We start from the raw sequence: 20,786 nt of genomic DNA, 5'->3' as shown, positions 1-20,786 counted from the left end.
AGGCTGGGTGTCTTGCTCCTCCATAGGAGGGGTGAGGGGCCCTTTTACATAATCTGATCATGGAAGGAGGCCTTGCAGAGTTGGACTTATATTTGTTGTGTTTCCTGAAGCTTAAGTGCACCGAACGACAGTATAAGCAAAAATGAAGCCTCTGGAAAGCATTTTGATAACAAAACAGAATTTATTTGCGTAATCAGATTAGAGGTGAGGAATCTCACTATTCATAACTATTGACATTCGAAGTGAAAAGAAAAGAAAAAGTGAACAGACAAAAAAAAATAAAATTCAAAGAAGGTATGGCTTTGGTTAAATAACACTCTATTAAATTGATTCAAAAAGACAACTGTTACATGATCTCTTAAATAGAGTGAGAAAAGATTTAAGGCTCTAGAATTCCCTGAACAAGACAAAAGGCCCGATAAATCTGCTGCATGTCACGATTAAACCATGTACAGACCCAACCTGGTGGTCATACAGTAGATGCTACTCAGATGCTGAGGGAAGAGTCATCTTAGTCCTACCATTCACTCTGACAGACCACCAGGCTCTCATTTTAACAGCCTACATTTCTCAGTGGACTCACAGACTAATAACATGAATAACTGTGGACTATTGACCTGTTCTCAGTATTTTGCTGAATTTGCCAGTGTTATTAGACAAGGTACTGATAAAATGGCACAGACGGACTGTTATGTAAGAAAGATGCTGAAATACAAAGTTGTTAATCCACAGTTGCATAGAGTTACTGAAGTATCACAGGCACATTTACACATTTTCTTGCATTATGTACTACTTCTTTCAAAACAGTGAACATTCATCAGCTTCTCAATACAGTAATGACACCAAAAATATCAAAGTATCTTTGCTTTGCCTTCTCACCAGCCCTCTCCCTCTTCCAATGAGTGGTTATTAAACGTTAAGCTTATGGCGTAGCTGCATTGGATATTTACAAAAACACTTCTGAAGATGCATTCACAGTCAGTCATGGTAGTTTAAGAGATGCACAATATTATTCCAATATCTTTGTGAGGCTCCACTTTGCTGTATGAGACAACTGCAACAAACCCTTTTCAGATTGTTTTTCTCTTTTCTACAGTGAAAAAATAAGGAATGATTTGGCAGCACAAAAACGTGAGGTTTATTCAAACATGTAATTGAGAGTAAATACTGCAGCTTCTGGTGGATGGCTTCATATTGAATTATTTCATTGAAAATCACTGTAAAATATTCACCCATGCATGGTTTGCCTTTGGCTAAAAAAATAAGTGTGATTGAGATTCTGACGTTAGAGACTGTAAAACTGACTGATTCTTACTTCTTGATTCATTTATAATAGAAACTCAACTTTGTAACACTCTAGTATCAACACTTAAAATCTTCAGATAAGGCTTAGGCTGAATAAGTGACACTACAATCAATTTCACACATACAAAATAATTGTCAACACTGACTCAGCCCATTTTTTTTATCCATCTGCACTTTCCAACTTAATATCATGAAAAAAATTATCTAAAAGCTCATCAGTAAAGACAGGTCACATTGTAATGCTAAAAACAACAGGTCACCTGTTCCCTGTTATGGTTTTCAGATTTTTACATTTCTCTTTTTTTAATGGTTTTTAAAATGACACACTCAACCAGTGAGCAACAATGTCAAACACTCAGAGTATTTTATGGATTTCTACAGTGATCAGTAAGATAAAGAAAAAAAAACAACTAAAAAGACTTGAAAAAACAATGTTGTGAGAGTTACAAAAACAAATGACAACTCTTTGCCTGTGGAAAATGTCCAACACATCTAAAGTAGACTGGGTGAAAATGATGTCTTCTGCACATCAGTGTTGATCTGTAAAACCCCTCTAAAGTCACTTTTTCATGTTCTGAAAAATCTCAATGTCCTTTAAATACTGAGCACGTCTGCATCAATCTGAGGCCTATACTCCAATTCAAACCCATAAAAGCTTCAAAAATAAATGGCTGTCAGTCTAAAAAAGGTTTTCCACATATCTGAAGGACACGTTAAAAGTATTTTAGTCTGGCAGAGACAGTGTGGTGCTTCAGCCTCATGCACATACCTGATCCATACACACTTCCAATGTCATCAATAAAAAACAGACAACTTTCTTTGATACAAACACGATCCATTCTCACCCTACCTGTGCTAAAGATGCTTTAGATACTGATCCAAGCCCTGACACACACAGTATGTGATGCTGCTAAATGCTCTCCCTAACTGAACAGCTTGATGAAGCAGCCGTGGCAGTAGGGTTTGTCGTTTTGTTCTTTAAAGGTGCCTTTGTTGAGTTGCTTCAGGCAGAAGGCGCAGACAAAGTGCTCCGGGTGGAACTTCTTGGACATGGCTGTGATGCAGCGACCAGTGATGGGCTTCTGACAGCCGGAGCAGAGGGAGCCACGGCGCTCGTGGTAGTGCACTTCACAGTAGGGCTGGCCATCGTGCTCGAAGAAACTTCCATTCACAAACGGGGTGAAGCACTCCTGTAGGCACAGACAGAGGAAGATGGTGTTATTCCCATACTTTTACTCTTAATACAGTATCTTGTTGAGTCATATTATCTATACAGTGTTAGGCAAGCTCAGGTGCATTAACCTTCCTGCTTTCAAATGTTTTTATATCAGAAATCTGGCTGGATTTTGGGTGTTTTATTCAAATTTATAGCATCTGTGGTCTTCCTGGGTCAAATCTGACCCGGCCACTACAATGGGTCACACTACTGAAATGGTTTCAAAATAGCATCCTGATTAAACTGACATGTACCTGTCTGTGATAATCCATCAACATATGTTCCTCTGGTTGTAACTATAGTCAAAATAATTCAAGATTTTGTTGTTTTTTTTAAGCTAAAAAACACAATATATTTTTATGTAAATTAGGTTTATTTACCATCAAATTCCAAAAGAAGGTGGAAATGTCACAGTAATGAGTTGGAATGAAGTCGACTGAAAAGGTGTAATGCAATTATTGGGTAATAATTTTATACTTTATACTACTTAAACAGATCAGGTCAATTTTGACCCAGGAGGACAAAAGTTGCATGGTCGACAGGAAGACAATACGAATGTTCAATAAAAACACCAGTTTTACAGACCCTGCACACAAAACACTCAGGATGCCAAAGACAGTTCAGTGCTGAGATGTAATTCTCCAGAATGGCTCTGGCACAGCCTCCACATTTCGGTGCAAACATGTCAAAGTAATCCTTCCTGCAATAGGCTTTTCCATCCTTCTCATGAAAACCTTCACAGGAAAAACAGAAACAAACAACAGATGTTATACAATCCATACTGTAAACAAATTATAAATCAAGTATGATGATTTTGGAGTGCACAATTTCGAGTATAAATACAAGTCATAGTGATGAAGAAATCACAGCACAGTACCCTCTGGGCCAAAAAAGGATCCACACTGAGCGCAGAAGAAGTGTTCAGGATGCCATGTCCTGTCCAGCGCCGTCACAACTTTCTGTACAGACACGACAACATTCATTGGTGGCTGACTGTTAACTCCAATATAGACGATCACACACATGTAAACAGCAGTGACTCACATCCAGTATGGGCCCGTTGCAGTAGTAGCACCGTGGGGAGAACAGGTTGTGGTAATCTTTCTCACAGTAAGGCTGTCCGTCACGCTCAAAGAAGTTCCTGGAACCAATCTCCTCTTGACAGTGTGTGCACACAAAGTGTTCAGGGTGCCATGTGCGGCCCATGGCGGTCACCACCTACACAAGCAGAATAGTGGACTTTTAGTATGCAAACTCTACTTACATATTCCAGATATATTACCTTAATAAAAGCACCTCACCTGTCCTACGATTGGCTTACAGCAGGCACCGCACACTCCTTTAGCTACTGTCTGCACACCCAGTTTGTTGAGGTCAGACTGCAGGCTACCAAGCATGTTGTCCAGCTTGTTGACCTGTGTTGGGGGCCCACCAGGAACACCACCCTTACCTTGGGCCATAATCTGAAATGGGTCAATTATGAAAACAGTTATGTATTTCTAAACAACACAGGGAGAAATGCAAAGTCTGAGGTTACTAAGATAAATAATGATCACAGTATGCTTCTTCTCAGTGTGAAAAACAGAAGGGATAAGAGACAGGGGTTCATGCCTGCATCGGAGGGAAGATAGGGTCATACTCTGTTTGGCAGCCTACAGACACCAGGACTTTGGGTGCAACTGGTATCACTGGCTCCACTGGTGGAGGTTGTGTCGGGATTGTAAGAGCAGGAGGAGGGGGCTCTGGTTTAGGGGCGAGAGCTTCCTGAGGTAGGGGTGGTGGTGGTGGTGGTGGATGTGAAGCTTTTATAATCTGCCGAGGTGGAGCGTGAACTGGTTCATGGATGCGTGGATGTTGTGGAGGGGGAGAGGGAGGGGGAGGGGGAGAGGGAGGTGGTGGAGGAGGAGGTGGTGGTGGTGGTATAGGAACGAGGGGATGCTGTACAACCAGTGGCCGCTTAGGTTCTTCTACATTAGGAGGGCGGCGAGGGGCTGGGGGAGAGAGAGGTGGGAGCACCTTCCTTACGGGGACAGGCGACTCTGGGGGAATTATGATCTGAGGAAGAGGAGAGAAAAACAGAGAGAAGGAAGCAGACACACGGAGGAGAATGTGCAGAAAACGAAGGGTGAATTAATTGGGGAGAAAAATATTTGGGAAAACTGCTCAGCACACTAAAGCCAACCTTGTCGACCTCACTGCAGGCCCCATCAGGACGGAAACGCTGGGGTTTGGAACTGACGACGACACCCTCGGTCAGCCAGTCATCAGACTGTTTACGCCGCCGCTCTGAGCGGCCGATCCCGAGCTTTCCCTGAAGCTCTTCTATGAGGCGGTCCTGAGAACTGTTCTTGTTTACAATGATGGGTCCCATCTTCCTGCGCAGGAGACCATCTCTGTACATGGGATGTACGTTGGGAGTCTCCTTGGTGCGCCTAATCACTGATTTTATCTGAGGTGGAATGATGAGTTACTTATCATATGTCCACACCAATCATAAAGCAGCTGAAGCAGTTATAGCAGAGCTCTGTAGCAGCAGGTGAGTCACACAGATTATGATTTTCAAATCACTGATGGGCCGGGAAGCAGTGGTCAGTGGGCTTAGAGTCACACTTCATGCTCTTCTTGCATGCTTATGTCTGATGCTTTCAAAACTCTGCCCCAGGCCCCCCCCCCCCAGCCTTCTCAGTCTCTCAAGCAACCACTCCGACTTCACAACACAGGTCAGAGGTCACATTCGGTTCCTTCCACACAAAACTGGTGCAGCAGGTGAAAAGGACTGTGGTTTACATGTGTAAACATGCTGAGTACTGAAACTGGAAATCAGTGAGTTATTTATAAAGTGCAGCATCAAAAAAAACCTCCTGATTAGAAAGAGCCACTCCCCTTTTCAAGTTAACGTCTATTCCACAAGCTTCTATCTGACAATGTATTTTCTCAAAGAGGGTTTCTTTCATCTTTTATTATGCAAAGCTCAAACATAATACTGTTTTTTCTCTATAGTTTTTGCCCAGTTAAATGAGCATCTAATACTGGGCTGGACAGTGAAATCAGAGCACCTTGTCTGAATAATCAATAAGCCATGTAGTCTATGCAAGGTGAAACAAATATGTGGTGTTTTATGTGACCAATAGTCTATAGCTCAAAGATATGCAACTTAAAACAATATAAAACATAGAAAAGCTGCAACATTTAATACATGAGGAACTGAAAAAAGTGAATATTTGAAATATATGCTTGATTAAATAACTGAAATGCTTAACTGATTATCAAAATTGTTGATTTCTTTTCAGTCAATCAAAAAATAAGTTAATTGACTAATTGTTCCACCTATACTTGACAGTGCTAACCAAGATTTAAGAGATGATATGAAATGTAAACAAAGCAATCATGGTCTTTTCTGTGTTAAAATGACCATTAGTGACCATTAGTGACTTCCCCCTCTCTGTCTCCTTGTTCCCAGTCACTTCACATCTCTCCTCTGTCCACAAAAATACTTCTAAAATAGTCTTGATGAGTAAAGTACTGAATAAATATTTCATGTTTTCAGGTCAAGAAAACACATGAAAGAAACCCTCTGAGCGAAGACTGGTGTAGCAGACACTAGAGCTTGTGTCGAAGCATCAATCTCACAAGCAAGAACAAAAATCAAAACTAAATGTGAAGAAAACAAGCGCAGCATGTGTCGAGCAGGAGAGGAGATGCATACATGTCCGGATGCAGACACTCTGTCTATATTTGGAGTCTGCAGCATGGGCAGGTCCAGGGCAACGTCAGGGGTCCCGGGGCATGTAGACGGGGTCATGGACTCATCCATCCAGCTGGCCTCTGTCATCGGTGTCATGCTGCCATCTGTGTATGGCCTCTCAGTGTAAGGCGTCATGGTGCCATCCAGTCCGTCATGGAAGGACACGGACAGCTCCTCATCAGCCCAGTCCAGATCTCCGTTTCCATCAGTGCCTCCGTCCACTGAGTCGTCTGTGATGGTGTTGGTGGCACTGGTGAAAGTGTCAGGCTGCACACTGTTTCTGTCCATGGGCAGGATGAGTTCCTCGTGCAGCTCCTGCATTCCTCTTCCCAGACACTGTGCATCCATCTTCAGCTGTGGTTCTTCCACATGTGCTGCTGAGTGATTCTGGGAAAAACCCATTGCTAGCAGCTTGTCTAGTGCCTCATCCAGGGAAGGCCCAGCCATGGGGGGATGCTGCTCAGTGAAGGGGCTGGCTCTCTGGGTTGTGGGTGCCGCATCTAACAGCTGTCTACTGGGGGCTGTGAAGGCCAGTGGAGAGGGGGACACCAGTGAAGAGACTGGAGATGGTGAAGATGCTTTTGGGGAAGCGTGTGCAGAAGGTGGAGATACAGAGAGAGCGACAGGGAGGGGTGAAGGAGTCTTTGGCGCTGAGAGAGGAGGGGTGAGGTTTTTTGATGGAGATGGAGAGGAGAAATTCAAATCAAGGTCATGAAAAGAAGCAAAGCCCTTGCTCCCAGTCTCAGGAGCACAAGAGAATTTACCAACAGTATTTGAGGGCGAGACCCGTTCTACAGATGGAGTGGAGCACTTGGAGGACTTGTGGTCCAGGACAGTGTTAACTGAAGTAAGTGAGGGGGTGGTGGTGGTATTGGAAGGACTTGGGCTATTTCTCATCAGGTTGGAACTAGAAGAAGCGGACTGAGAGAGGACTAGCAGAGACTTGGTTTGGGATGACAGCATGGTGGCAGAGACGTCTATAATAGAGTCCAGGTCTAGATCACTGGCTGCAGAAAGTGAGGATATAGGACTGTGGGGAGCAAGGCGGTTTGAATGGGACATCGACACCCCACCGTCTCCTCCATCCTCGTCTATATGCAGCTCTAGACCAGTAGGCAAAGAGAAGAGAGGAGAGGCACAGGCAGACGGGTGGGACAGACTAGGAAAAGGAGAAGCCACTGGGGTGACGGAGGAAGAGACTGGAGGATGAGGAGAGCTGGAAGATGCTCCTGCTGGGTCCAGCAGAGAGCCCAAAGAACTGGGCTGGAGAACAGAAAAATGAGAGAGTAAGCAGAGGAAGAGGAGAGGGAAATTACAGGGAAAATGACAGATCCCCTAGCTTGACTTTGTTGATTAATGAAGCTCTTCCAGTATTTACTCCTTCTGCTTTTTACCTTGAAGTCAGACAGAGAGGCCATCAGCTCATCTAACTCTCTCGTGGCACAGGAAGCTGAAATTCTGGCTTGTTGCTGAGAGGGGGTGTCCAAATCGCTGTGGCAAGCAGGGGGGCTGGAAAATACAAATTATAAAATGATCTGTAATTACATGCAAATGTTGAAACCTTGCTAACAGCAGAAGTCAAAACATCTATTGTTCCCACGAGATTCCCTCTGACCCTAAGGCAAAAGTAAAGCTCAGAGCTCGAACACACCACAGCCACACCACAGAGAACAAGCTTCACATTTTCTATTATAATTTGCAATTTAACAGAGACGACAGCTGACAGGCTAACTGGCTGGCAGCATGCATTCATGTTTTGTCTGTGTGAGAGGAGATATCTCGTTTTCCTAATCCCCAAAAACAAACATCACAAAGTCAAACAAAACAAACCAGGCACCCTTTTCATGCCACTGTCAATCTGTTTACATGGTCTTGTTAAACCATGTGCTGAGAGAGAAGTTATCATAAGTCATCAGCACTGTAGAGTTTGCGGTGGATCCAACAATTTTTGTAATGGCCAGGTATGCAGACGTAGGTAGGAGCAGGTAGCGTTTGAACTTCTCTTTCATTCTTCACACAACTACTTCCACTTTTTGCGTGGAAACATGAGTGCAACAGTATGAACGGTTTTGAGGAAAGATGATCCAAACAGTGTTCCCTAATTTTAATGTTTCCATCAACCTGTTTTCAGTTGGCACACAAAGAAATCTGAGTGGAAATAGCAAAAATTGGAAGCAACTCAAAATATCGCAGAAACATTTTCGGGCTTGGCTGATGTGGAGGTGTGTTTACAGGTGTGTGTTTATAAAACCAAATGCAACAAAGTGCAACTGAAGCAATCTTAAAGAAATAAATCAACGTAATGAACATTTGGTCAAAATCTGTAATACATTTATCTGAGTGTATTATGAAAGCAGAACTTTCACCCTCTCATCTGGTTGTTTTTCAGCTTAATGAGTGTCATAAGCTAGAGAGAAGTTGTGGGGGGTAGACTGTCTGTACCTGGGTGAAGGCACTGAGCCCTCCAGCTCGTCCAGCAGACTCTCCACAGTGGGTCGGGTTTCGTCTAACCGTTCTGTTCCATTCCTCTTGGGTTTCTCCTGAGGCGGAGGGCTCACCATGATGTCAGGGCCGCCGCCATTCTCATAGTGGGTGATGCTGCAGGAAGGTAAGGGCGGAGCTGCCTCCTCTGCGGACACATTAGCAGTACAACTCATTCTGCTCACCACAAACAAAACTGATAAAGCTGAAGGCTTTGTGTCTACCTGTTGTGGGGAATGAAGGGGAGCTTTGTTGCACTGCGTTAAGTTCCAGCAGCAGCCTGTCGAGCTCTGAGAGGTTACTGCCCAGGGCAGAGGTCATGGCTGCTGTTGACGAGTCCGAGGACTTCTGTTTGTTTGGAAAACTGACGAGGAGACGTAAAGAGAAAACTGTCCATCACAACTCGTGATAAGCTCAACATTATACCCACAACATCGCAGGTGTGTGGCAGGCTACCTGTAGACGTGGTCCTCCTCAATGTGAGACAACGGAGAGCTGCTACTGTCCCTGGACCATGAGCTCTTCTGCGCTGAACCTAATGACTGCAGAGGATACATCAGTCAGACATACTGAAAAATTTTTACTTGGCTTTTAATTTGACATTACCAGGAGCTCAAATCTTATTATGTATACATCTTTCATTAATTTACTATATCCAACATGCTGTGTAGCATTCTTGTACTTTCTCTTGCTTGGTAAACAGTCTATAAATCAGTTTGTTGAAGAGCTTCAACAAAAAATCATCAGTTAATTTAGTTTTGTACATGATCACACTACAGTGATCTAACGTGACTTACCTGCTGAGAGGAGTGGTGGGAGTCCGGCTGATCTACCAGGGAGCCGTTCAGCGCCTCGGCTGAGGGTGGAGGAGGGACTGGAGGTGGAACTGACACATCCTGGTATGAGTGTCCTCCGGTGGGAATGGAGTAGGGGGTCTCGTCAGGCAAGAATACCGGTCTTTTTGAGATGTGGGACGTAGTTGATTCCAGGTCCGCCAGCAAAGCGTCTGAAAGGTATGATGTTTGTATTTGATTGGGTTGGTTGTAAGTAAATCATACATAATGTACCGCACAGTGGTGCTGGCCCATAAAATCTTTGTATTTGCTTTTACAGTTGATTAGAAAATGTCTTACTTTCCTTTAAATAACAGTCTTTTCAAAATTAGACACAGTAATACAAACATTCCTGAACTGTTCTTGCTGTATGTCTCAACCTGCCAGCATGGTTGGTCTGGAGACCATTTAATTCTTTACGGGGATTGTTTGGCTCCGAGGCGACCGCTGACTGTGGTGTCATGCTGTGAACAGTCAGTCGTGGAGAGTCGGACCCAGTTTCTCATTCCAAAAAAAGATTTCTCCTCAGCATGTATCTCCCAACGATAAGGTTAGGCCCAGTCACCATCACAGACTGGAAAAGTACCACTGATCACTGAGCCCAACTTACATTCCTAAACCTTTTAGGCCTTCATAAAATATCCCACTGAAATCCCCAACATACTTTTTCCATCAGTCCACACTATAAATACAAGCCTGCTGAAAATGACATCTACCTGTCAATGAGCTCGATGTGTCATTTCAGTATGTTATACCTCTGTGAGTCATGTTTAAATGTCTGTGACCAGCCTGTGTTTTATGAGAACCAGTGTGAACTTAACAAGCCAGACTGATAGGAACAAAGAAGCAGACAGGCAGACAGTGTTTCTGAATCCTGTCCAGGGCTAAGGGGGCACAGCGTTGCCCTGCTGAGTGTTCGGAGGAACGCAGGAACAAAATAGACTCTTACATCACACAATCCATCCATCCTCAGCCTGTCCAGAATAGACCGCAATCACTGGCTGCATACTCCTACACTACACAGGCTTGGACCTGTGACAGTCCGTCTCAAGGAAGCACTGCACATTTAAGCTTGTAACACCAAAAAAGTAAAGTGGAAAAATGCCCAAATAAATAACACTTCTGCCACCTCTAAAATACAGTCTATGTAGTAGAAAGTTTTCCTCTAAATTTGGAATTTGTTCATGGATGAAAACTTATTTCCTCTCCCGCCTTGGAGTTGTTTGAAGAAACAAGTATATAAATGGAATAAAATATCATTATTTATGTCATACTGTTGTTTAAATAATTCTACTTCTCCAAATACTCCACCATTAATTCAAACAAAGTTGCATAAAAGTAAATATTTAACTCAAAACTTCATGTAAAGTTGATTAAAGTTACGTACAGACTCATGGCAGACACTGCCTCCACACTACTCACAATCAGCTGTGTAAAATCAAGTCAGGCATGGTATAGGGTCTATAGCTGTTCCCACTAAAAGACCAAACAACAAAGCCTTTACAATTTAATCTTATAATAAGTAAATAAAAGACAACATCTAATATAACAGACAAAAACTGTCAGGTCACAGTGATCGAGCATCACAAATATTCAGCTTTTAAATCATTAAAAAGTCCAGTATCTGTACTCACATTATTTTTTCCACTTGCTGTACCTGTAATATCCTCCAGTTAGGGTTAGGTGTATGTGCATATGTGTGTGTGTGTGTGTGTGTGTGTGTGTGTGTGTGTGTGTGTGTGTGTGTGTGTGTGTGTGTGTGTGTGAGTGTGTGTGTGTGTGTGTGTGAAGCAGTCAGCAGACAAAGATAGTGTGAGCAACATGCTGCCAGTCTACTGAGGGGAGGGGGGGGGAGTGGTTTGAGGGCCAAACATGGGTTACAGTATCCTTTCAACAACAGTATCCTTTCAGTGGCGCTGTATCTAGTAACAGTGGAAGTCTAATTCATTAGTGCCTTCTTGTCCACAAATTCCCATTTACAGAGTGAATATAACTTCGGCTGTTATGTCAAACCTAAAGTAGAAAACTTGTGACAAAGGTCAAATCAACTAGGATAAGTTTAAAAGGTTAGATGTTAGATGAAGTGGTGAATTCCACTATATTCAGTCACGTGTCTTCATCATCGTCTTCAGTGCAAAGGGAGATCCTAGCTGAGAAGCTAAATGTTTTAGCCATGAAGTTTGACATAAACCACATGGGAGCACAAGCCTATTTAAAGCGGTAAGCTCAGTAAGTAGCCCATGTCTGTGCAAATGTGCTGAAATATCATGACCAGCTCAAAATAATCTGCACCTGGTGCTGACATGCTAAACAAGGTCTTACTGAAGTCGACTTTGTTGCTCATAAAACAAAGACTCCATATAGAAAGATACCACAACTGGTTTTGGGACAAAGGTAACTCATTTAAAACACAGTGAAGGATTTAGATTTAGATTCACATTTCACTTGGAGCTGCTCTTAAAACTTGTCAAATGTTTAGAAAATGGCCCAAAACTGACTAATTATGGTAATGTATTCCTAGAAAGTTCTCCGTGGCCTTGACAGAGGGGACAGCCGTACTGCCTGAGATCTTCCAAAACACTTGGAGATGGAGCCAAGTTTTTGAGACTCCCTCTGTAATAGAGTCTTTGCACTCATTATACCCCCTCCCACCTGCTGATAGTACACATCTGTGAGTCAGGCCGAGGCCCATCAAGTCCAGAAAAGATCTCCACAGGGGACATGCATCACGGCTAGATTCATTGTTTAAATCAAACTATGATGGCAAATGCATGAAGCCTGCATTCATTCCTTGCTGAGTAATAAAACTACAGTAGGTTTTAAGGCCCCTAAGGATAGATTTTTTATGTGACTACAGCAAGTTTTTCTTTTGTAGAAAAACAGATCAGTCCCAGTGACAATTGTTAAATTGTTTCAATTACTTTTAGCCCTTCATTCTTGGTGTCCATGTCCTACATATAAGGGCTTCAAAGAAGATGAGGATTAGAGGTAAAACAATTAATCAATTAATTAATTAGTCGATAAACAGAAAATTGCAACTACTTCAACTAACCAAACATTCTCCAGTTCCTGCAGGAGGATATTCTGCTTTTCTTATGTGATAGTGAAAACAAGTTATTTAAAAGGTCTCATATTTGGGTTTTAGGAAACTGTGAAATTTTGTGATTTTTCACTTGTATTTCACATTAAAACAAAAGAGAAAATAATCAACAGATTAATTAACAATAAAAATAATCATCAGTCACAGCCCTAACATGGACGGCAAATTAATCACAGTGGGAGATGCACAAGTATGGTTTTTGCTATTTCTATATCAGGATAAAGAAAGACCAAAACAGGGCATTAGCAGAGACCAGTAACACAGTCAGACCTGTTTAAATTTAGCACCAGAAAAGTATAATTACTATCCAAAACTTCCAGCTCACATCCTTTTGTAGCCTTTGACAGAGCAGCCTCCATTAAACACACACACACACACACACACACACACACACACACACACACACACACACACACACATCCACACACACACACACACACACTTCGCAGTGACCATCAAGTGCATTTCTTTGATATCATTTGCTGCAGGTCATAAAAGGATGAAGATGAAGATGCTACTGAAATTTTCTTGCTTCCCTTATGTCCCTGAGGAGGGCAGCATTGAATCTGGCATGAGGACGGACACCGGGCCTTCGCCAGCCTCAGACGAGTTTGGTCCAAGAAGAGTTAGAAGCATTAAGAATGCAAACATGCACTGTAAGCCAAGTAACAAGCTAATCTTTTCCATTCCAGACAGGGGGTAGAAGCCGCGATGGACAAAGTCCAATTCTACTCTAATAGCATCCTGACTCAATAGTCCATTGTGCAGGGTCTGGAGGAATAAAGTTGTCATCAAAAAGGACATGACTGGGACTAATAATTCAAGATGAATTCATCAATCCCAGTCAAACAATATACGATTTACTTTAACAGTAGCTAACTCTGTCATAGGATCCATCTGTGGTCACACTGTGGTAACTAATCTCCATTATGTTCAACAAACAAGTCTGGAGTTATGTGGATACTGTACATTCTTGTGGCAGTGGGTACATGTACAGTCCTGCCTGTGCACACCCCCTCCTCACTCAAGGCCCTGCCACGGTCCTGCAGTGTTTATCAGATGGGAGCGAAGGTGCATGGGGAATTCCTCACATTCCTCTGTCCGCTCCGGGAATCAAAATGATGCTTTGTAATAAAATCTACTCAAGCAGAACACACATTCCTCCAGTACCGCAGGACTCAAGGTAGAGAGCCGGTGAGGAATGTGCTCAGATACAAAACCCTATCTGTCAGTCCAGAAAATGAAAATAATGTGTTGACAATTACAGGACTCATTCCACTAACTACAGCATGCTTTGAATACCAGGATAAGGGAGATGTCAATGTTTTTACTGCACATTTCCCACAGAGCATGGAGTACAGCGCAGACAGGCCGGCAGGGAAGGAACCTGAGCCATCTAATCTCTTCTATTAACATGTGGGCAACGCTGGGTCCACAGCTCACCTGTTTATAGCCAGGGAGCAAAAGAGCAGAACCGGCCACAGCCCCACAGCGAAACCCTACCCCATCAGGCCAACCCGACACGATATTTATATCAAACAAGACAGGCAGGGGCCAGGGAGAGGGGGTGAGATGCCAGGGGGCTGGGTAGAAACCAGGGGCACAGAGACAGAGAATGTGAGTGAATGAGAGAAAATGGGAAACAGATTAAAAAATGCACCAAGAGAGGAATATTCAAATAAATGACAAGCCTTAGAGCTTAAAAATGGTACAGTACAGTATAACACACAGGCCCACACAGACAAAGGATGAATGAGTGTAATAGCATACTATCAGAAAGACAGAAGCATCTTGGGGTGATTATTTCAAAATAAACATACCTAAAAATACCCTGCTCAGCAGCCCCATATCCGAAAGATGACACCCCCCTCGAGAGAACGCTGGACCAAAATAAAAGCACTTCCCCACAGACCAGTAAATCAGATGACAGGGGAAAGTCTAAAGACTGATGTAACACCCAGTCACTGTGGACACATTCAAAGCCATGCATGTGTGAGGACTGTATGTCAGAGAGTGATCTTTTGTGCCATACGGGAGTGTAATTATGTAGAATGAGGAAGACCCAAAAAGAAAGGCGGTGTTGTCTTGTACTAAAACGCTGAAACATCCAGCCATGCTCCAGACATGTAGATAACCTATAGAAGAACAGGACAGTTGTCTGCACCACCCAGTCTGATTTATAACCAATAGGGCTGGGTGTAGCTTGGCTGTAATCTTTTTGTTCTGTTTTATTATATACAATATTTATTATATTCTGTTAAATTATATTTTTTCCAATACCATACTATCTAAATCTAAACACGTCTCTCTACAAAACCCATTTGCTCATTTAGTAGAAGAATCCAATCCTCAAACATGTTAAATATTGTCTAAAAATTAGCAGCTGTACATTAACTTTGCCTGAATGAAACACACTCTAGAGCTACAACTAACAGTTACTTTCAATATTCATTAATCTAGAACAGTGGTTCTCAAAGTGGGGTCCGGGAACCCCAGGGGTCCTTGGGGTTGGGAGTGGGTTCCTGGGTGTCCCCAGCAAAAAGGGGAATCATTTGTTTCCACTATAACTCCATCCATAAGTAACACAATGACAGACTGTATGAATATGTTGGTCATGGGTTTCAAACACTTTCTGTAATAAAACATCTAATAGCAAATACCTTGTGTGTGATGTGGGATCCTCGTCTAATTTGTGTCAGTTTAGGGGTCCTTGGTGTGAAAAGGTTTGAGAAACACTAATCAAGAAAAGGTTTTTTTCTATTAATCAATTAATAATTTGGTACATCTCATTTGAGAAACTGCAACCAGTAAATCTTTGGTAGTGTTTTTTTTTTTTCGCTTGAATAGTGACTGACAGAGTCAGAGTATCACAATAGTTGAAGTTGAATGTTTTTCTTTTTGTTTTCACTTGACAGTTCTCACAGTTTACATTTACATTTCACATAATAGTGGAGCTTGAGTGTTTCGAAAACAGAAGTGAGAGTTCCTGTCCTGCTGAAAGACATGAAACTCCCCGCTCTTTAAACATGTCCTTAAGTGTTCCCCTACTTGGGTAATGTTAGAAAAATCCAGCTTGGACTCAGATTCCTACTACATTACCCAGAACTGTCCGGAAAACAATCAGCACTGTTCTCTGAGCCAAGTTACAAGGTCTGAAACAAGGAAGGTGTGGAAACAGCATGGCAGGAGGAAAAGAGTGACGAGTGCTGCAACTGAAGCAACAATGCGAGACACTGCACTTGGTAGTGAAAACGCTGTTGTGGCAGCAGGATCACAGTTTGAAGGCCTACAGCTGCCCCCCTTTTACCAATGTTAGCTGGACTCCAACACTGACTCTGCTCATTGTTTTTCTCCTCTGTTTCCTCAGGATGTGGGGCAGGGTCTGTTGCCTAAGCGATGAGGTCAGCCATGCAGCTTTCTCTTCCCCAGACCCAGAACAGGATGGGTGTGGAGCTCGGGAACAAGACTGATTTACAGCCCCGAGCTTCCCTCTGGCCTAGCAGGCGAGCCCGCTGGTTAGGGCCGGTATGCACTAACCTTGCAGCTCTCATGGGGTGATGATAGCTAGTCTGGTAACACTAACTCTGTGCTGCCGACGCACTGGGACACAGAAACCACTAAAGACCTTCTAAGATCTTTTGGTATGCTGTGCAAACGCTGTAAACATTTAAGACCATGCTGCTTCTACAACAGCCAACTTTTACTTCTGCCTGGAGAATATGGCCTTCCTCTACAAGGTGATTAACTGATATAGTTACAGTAAATCTAACAGGACTGCTGCCTGATTACAAAAGGCATGTATGTGTAGCAGGTGCTGCTGTTTCAGCCCTCATAACCACCGCCTGTAGCTACACATGGACCTGTGTGTGGGTGAAAATTGAGCTGAGTGGCTCATGCGGTTGTTAGGCCTGGCTGTGACAGACCCATAGATGCTCTCTGCTGCGTTTTTTTGTTTTTGCAAGAATAAGGCATGTTTGTATATTGGCAGGTTACTGAACTCTACCGTGCAATATTCTGTCTTTAATTTACGTCTTCTTCAATGTTTTACTTGCTGAGCCAATCTCATTAAAGTAAATAAAGATTAAGCCACATTTGTCTACAGCTGTGTGTATAAGCTGACTTACATACAGACGTCTAATAATTACTAGCTACATAATAGTCTGTAAAGGAAACAGCTAAATCATGAAGGGTGTAACAATATGCGTCAGTTCTTTTGCTTTGTGTATGTTGCTGCATTGTGCAATTTTCTGGTCACATTACGAAAACTAACCCAACTGATTTGATCTGTACTGGATTAACTTGCAAGAGTTCCCAAAGTTAGGTGCCTTTGGGTCCTTATTTCTGTTTCTATTTTGATTTAATGATGCTAAACAAATACATACACAGTGAATCAAACTGCCACACAGTGAACCTGGAGCTCCTGGGGTAGTTGCCCACTTCGCCAGGTCGATAACAGAGGGATTTCACAATCAAAAGGAGTATAGCATGCTTGAGTCTTATTCTCCCTTTAGTCATGACCCTCCAGTGTAATGCAAGGCTGCACTAATCCATTTTCTTCTGTGTTAACCTGCAGACATGAAGCGGGGCGTCCACAGCCCAATGAGGTCAGCCTGCTTGAATCTCACACGATCGTGAGGAATTCACAGAGAGTCGAGTGGCGGCTTCTTATCCCACAAACATGAAACACAGAAGCAAAACAGGCAAACAGACAGGACACTGTCACATATGGTTTCAGGGCCACATCTGGGTGAGGACCTGTCCCCCTGGGCCAAATCAGTAACGACAGTGAAGTCAGGCCTGGCTGCCACCTGGCCTGGACTGATTGGAGAAAACCTCTGGAAAACTGTGACTCAGAGGTGCAGACTGGAGGAGTGCTCACACTTTGCTGAGGGAATTCCCTTCCTCGAGTGCTAACCAACACGGGCAGATCGATACCAATTCAAAGACGGAAAGAGTAGAGTGTGATCAGGTTTCCAGACACCTCCATGTAGACCTGTCAGTCATCAGTGAGCCTCAGGACAAGGACTTGTGGGGGCTTGTTAGCTGGGGATTTACTGGAAGTACAGTTGACCACAGTCATAAAGTATTTACAAATATTTAACATGGTTTGTTCTTGCATATTTAGGGAGGACATGGGAGGGGTTAGCTACATGATGTGTACAATAATGTTTAGATTTTAGTAGCAGAGCAGCTGAATGACATTTAAAATTAATGGTTTTGCTCAAAGCTCAAAGACCTTTTTACAATCTCGACGTGTCTCCAATTACCAGAGGACTTGTGTTTGAGGAGAACCAACTGAAACCGACAGCCCTCCCTCTGGTGGTAGTGGTAGGAGGTGAGTCATGACCCAGAGAGTATTTGGCCTTAGACCCTGATACAGAGTGATGTTCGACATTCCTCTGCAGCCTCGCCCCCTTCTTCAGCCTGCTGTTCTCACTACTTCAGTGAGGCTGCAGGCTCCCTCTCCACCAACAATCAGCCCTTTCACTAGCCCATGGCAGCTAGAGCATCTAATGTGCCCTGGAGGTATTCTCACAGCAGGCCAAGCTCAAAATGTGGGCCATCGTCTCTCCACTTAAACAATTCACAAATCTACTGCCTTTCTACTTTGGGAGTTCAGGACAATGGAAGCACTCCTACAGATACCTGACAGGCAAAACAAGCGATTTATTCTGAATTAGCAAGGTAAATATAGCAAACTGACCAGCTGGTGAAAACTATGACAACAAAATTAGAAGTTCAGAGGTTCAGGGCCAAAGGTCAAGGACCAATGAACCGAAGAGGAGGCTGGTTAAAGTGGCACAAAAAAAATAGATGGAGTTGACTGCATGGAGTTACCCCGGCAGGATAAATTATTAATTGTCATCAGTGCTGGTAATAGACATGGGGGTGATAAGAGTATCTTAAAAGTGGAGCCAACAGAATTTGTTGCTTTAATGATTTGTCAATCGATAGAAAAATAATGGAGTCAATTTTGATTATTGATTAATTGTTCAGACATTTATTAAGAAAAAATGCCAGACATCACTACTTCGATGTGAGTGTTTGCCGTTTTTCCATGTTTATAACAGTGACAGTCGAATATCTTTGGGTGTTGGACTGATCGTCATACAAATCACACAAATCACCCAGTTACTCTGGGCTCTGAATTAGCATTAGTCAATGTATAGAGCTTAATAAATGATAACTCCCCAAAAATAATATGAGTAGTTAAAACAACTTATTCATCAATCAGCACACACACATTTGTAGTAAATGTAACTTTAACACGAAATGAAACATCAAAAACAGGCACCATCAACGTGCTGGAAAAAACCTGCTTTTACCTAGTAAGTTTATCTACTTTGACAGCCATTTTGACAGATAACCATTGGACCAATCAGAGATTCATGTTCTACTGAGAAATGGTGTCAAGTAAATAAATAATCAACTGTTAATTTTTAAAATGTAGCCACTGTGGCTGGTAGCCAGAAGTTACGTTTATGTCTTGGAACCATATGATATGAAGACACTTCTAATTTATTAATGTGAAATTAATCATCAGTTAACCAAGCAATTGTGTAGCAGCTCCATCCATTAAAGTAGCAGAAATCAACAGGATAAGCACAAGGTCAGGACCCTACCAACAACTACCACTATTTTACCTACAACCAAGTGTTATCAGCACCTTTGACATACTGAGAGACCATGTTCAGTTTCTTTTGAGTGTTTTTTTTCCTCTTGAATTGAACTTGTGACTCCCACATGTCTCATTATGTACAGTATTTAACAAGCAGTACAATTTCAGCGTTTTCTACTGTCCAAATGACACCTTTGTCTCCCGTATCAAGACTTTCCAAGGGAGAGTATGTTCAGTTAAGTATCACTAGCAGTTAAGGCTGCTCCATCGGACTGGAGATCCATTATAAGCCAGCCAAGCCAGGGCTGAGCTCACATTGTGCTGCACTGAGCAGTCTAAATGGGGAGGCCTGTTGACTCCACCACTTCAAAGCTGGAATGAATAGCCTGGGGGCAAAAGTTGAGGAGGTAATGTTAAAGCTCGATGTCAAAATGTCAGCCAAATATCTCCTCCCTCTGGCACACATGTTGATAAAAACAGGTTGATTTAAATGAGGTGTTATTATCAGAAACATCCACCTACTACACGGTGGAGAGTTTAAAAGGAGGTGGTGGTGAAGGCTAACCATGTCCAGCCGTTAAGTTACTACGCTGCTTATATATATTAAAAAAAACAAAAAAACAAAGTGGGTAAAATGAGAAATGTGTCACACAGTCACACTGCACTGTAACACAATTATCTCGCTTTTCCTGAGCTGTGTGACTACACTGGGCCACAAAGTGTCTTTTCAACGTAAAATCTCGTCGTTAACGTTAACTCCTCCACCCTGCTCTCCGCTCCTCACTGACCGCTGTAGCAAAACACCGAGCTTTGTAAAAACAACTCCATAACTTACCTAAATCGTCCATAGTGGCTGCCTGGTCGTGGCCCGTGTCAGCTTTGTGTTCGGTGAGCCTCTCGACTGTTTACGAAGTCTGAATTTTCCTCCCAGAACTTCACCACTGCTCCTCCTGGAAGTTGGTCAGGATAGCTCTCGTGAACGCGCTGCGATTTGTGCATGTGTACTTCACTTGAGCGCGCGCTCTGACTGAGGCTCAGTAATGAGCGATATCTAGTGGCCACAGGGAGGAACTACACATTAATTTATGATTCGATAGATTAGATAGATAGATAGATAGATAGATAGATAGATAGATAGATAGATAGATAGATAGATAGATAGATAGATAGATAGATAGATAGATAGATAGATAGATACTGAACTAACACTAAAACATATACCTAGGACCACACTCTACTGTAACTCTGAAGTTGAAAATAACTATACAGTGAATCACTCTGTATATGGACTTCAATGAAATACAGGAACATATACAGGTATCTAATAAACAGGATGAGTGTAGCATGCAGTAAACAGGATTTGAAAGTGTAAGAGGACGGTGAACATGTTTACTGTTTGCTTAAGTATGAATTTAAATTAAATGTGGCAAAAGGGCACAGCTAGATTGTACTGCTATACATCCCCAGCAGCAAGCATCCTCCTCATC

The 20,786-nt window shown here is 42.7% G+C and overlaps 1 protein-coding gene across 2 annotated transcripts; it reads right to left on the bottom strand.

Moving 5' to 3' along the window:
- Positions 1 to 167: 167 nt before the first annotated feature.
- On the bottom strand, positions 168 to 20,259 carry LOC111227470 (paxillin-like). Of its 2 annotated transcripts, none has more exons than XM_022752997.1 (11): positions 20,135 to 20,259; positions 9,545 to 9,753; positions 9,204 to 9,289; positions 8,972 to 9,111; positions 8,709 to 8,895; positions 7,661 to 7,775; positions 3,823 to 3,984; positions 3,566 to 3,739; positions 3,399 to 3,480; positions 3,107 to 3,255; positions 168 to 2,495 (listed from the first exon to the last, which is right to left on the bottom strand). In XM_022752997.1, exons 1-11 carry the CDS (start codon positions 20,145 to 20,147, stop codon positions 2,229 to 2,231), a joined length of 1,584 nt encoding a protein of 527 aa, XP_022608718.1. In that variant the 5' UTR covers positions 20,148 to 20,259; the 3' UTR covers positions 168 to 2,228. The 2 variants fall into 2 exon arrangements, with proteins under 2 accessions (XP_022608718.1, XP_022608713.1); XM_022752992.1 differs by lacking the exon at positions 20,135 to 20,259 and adding an exon at positions 14,501 to 14,621.
- Between the last annotated feature and the right edge of the window lie 527 nt (positions 20,260 to 20,786).

This window comes from Seriola dumerili, unplaced genomic scaffold, assembly GCF_002260705.1.
Source record: "Seriola dumerili isolate Sdu_G_001 unplaced genomic scaffold, Sdu_1.0 BDQW01000017.1, whole genome shotgun sequence".
In the NCBI taxonomy this organism is placed as follows: Eukaryota; Metazoa; Chordata; class Actinopteri; order Carangiformes; family Carangidae; genus Seriola; species Seriola dumerili.
The sequence above is the reverse complement of the archived record's forward strand: the minus strand, read 5'-3'. Positions and strand labels throughout refer to the sequence as shown.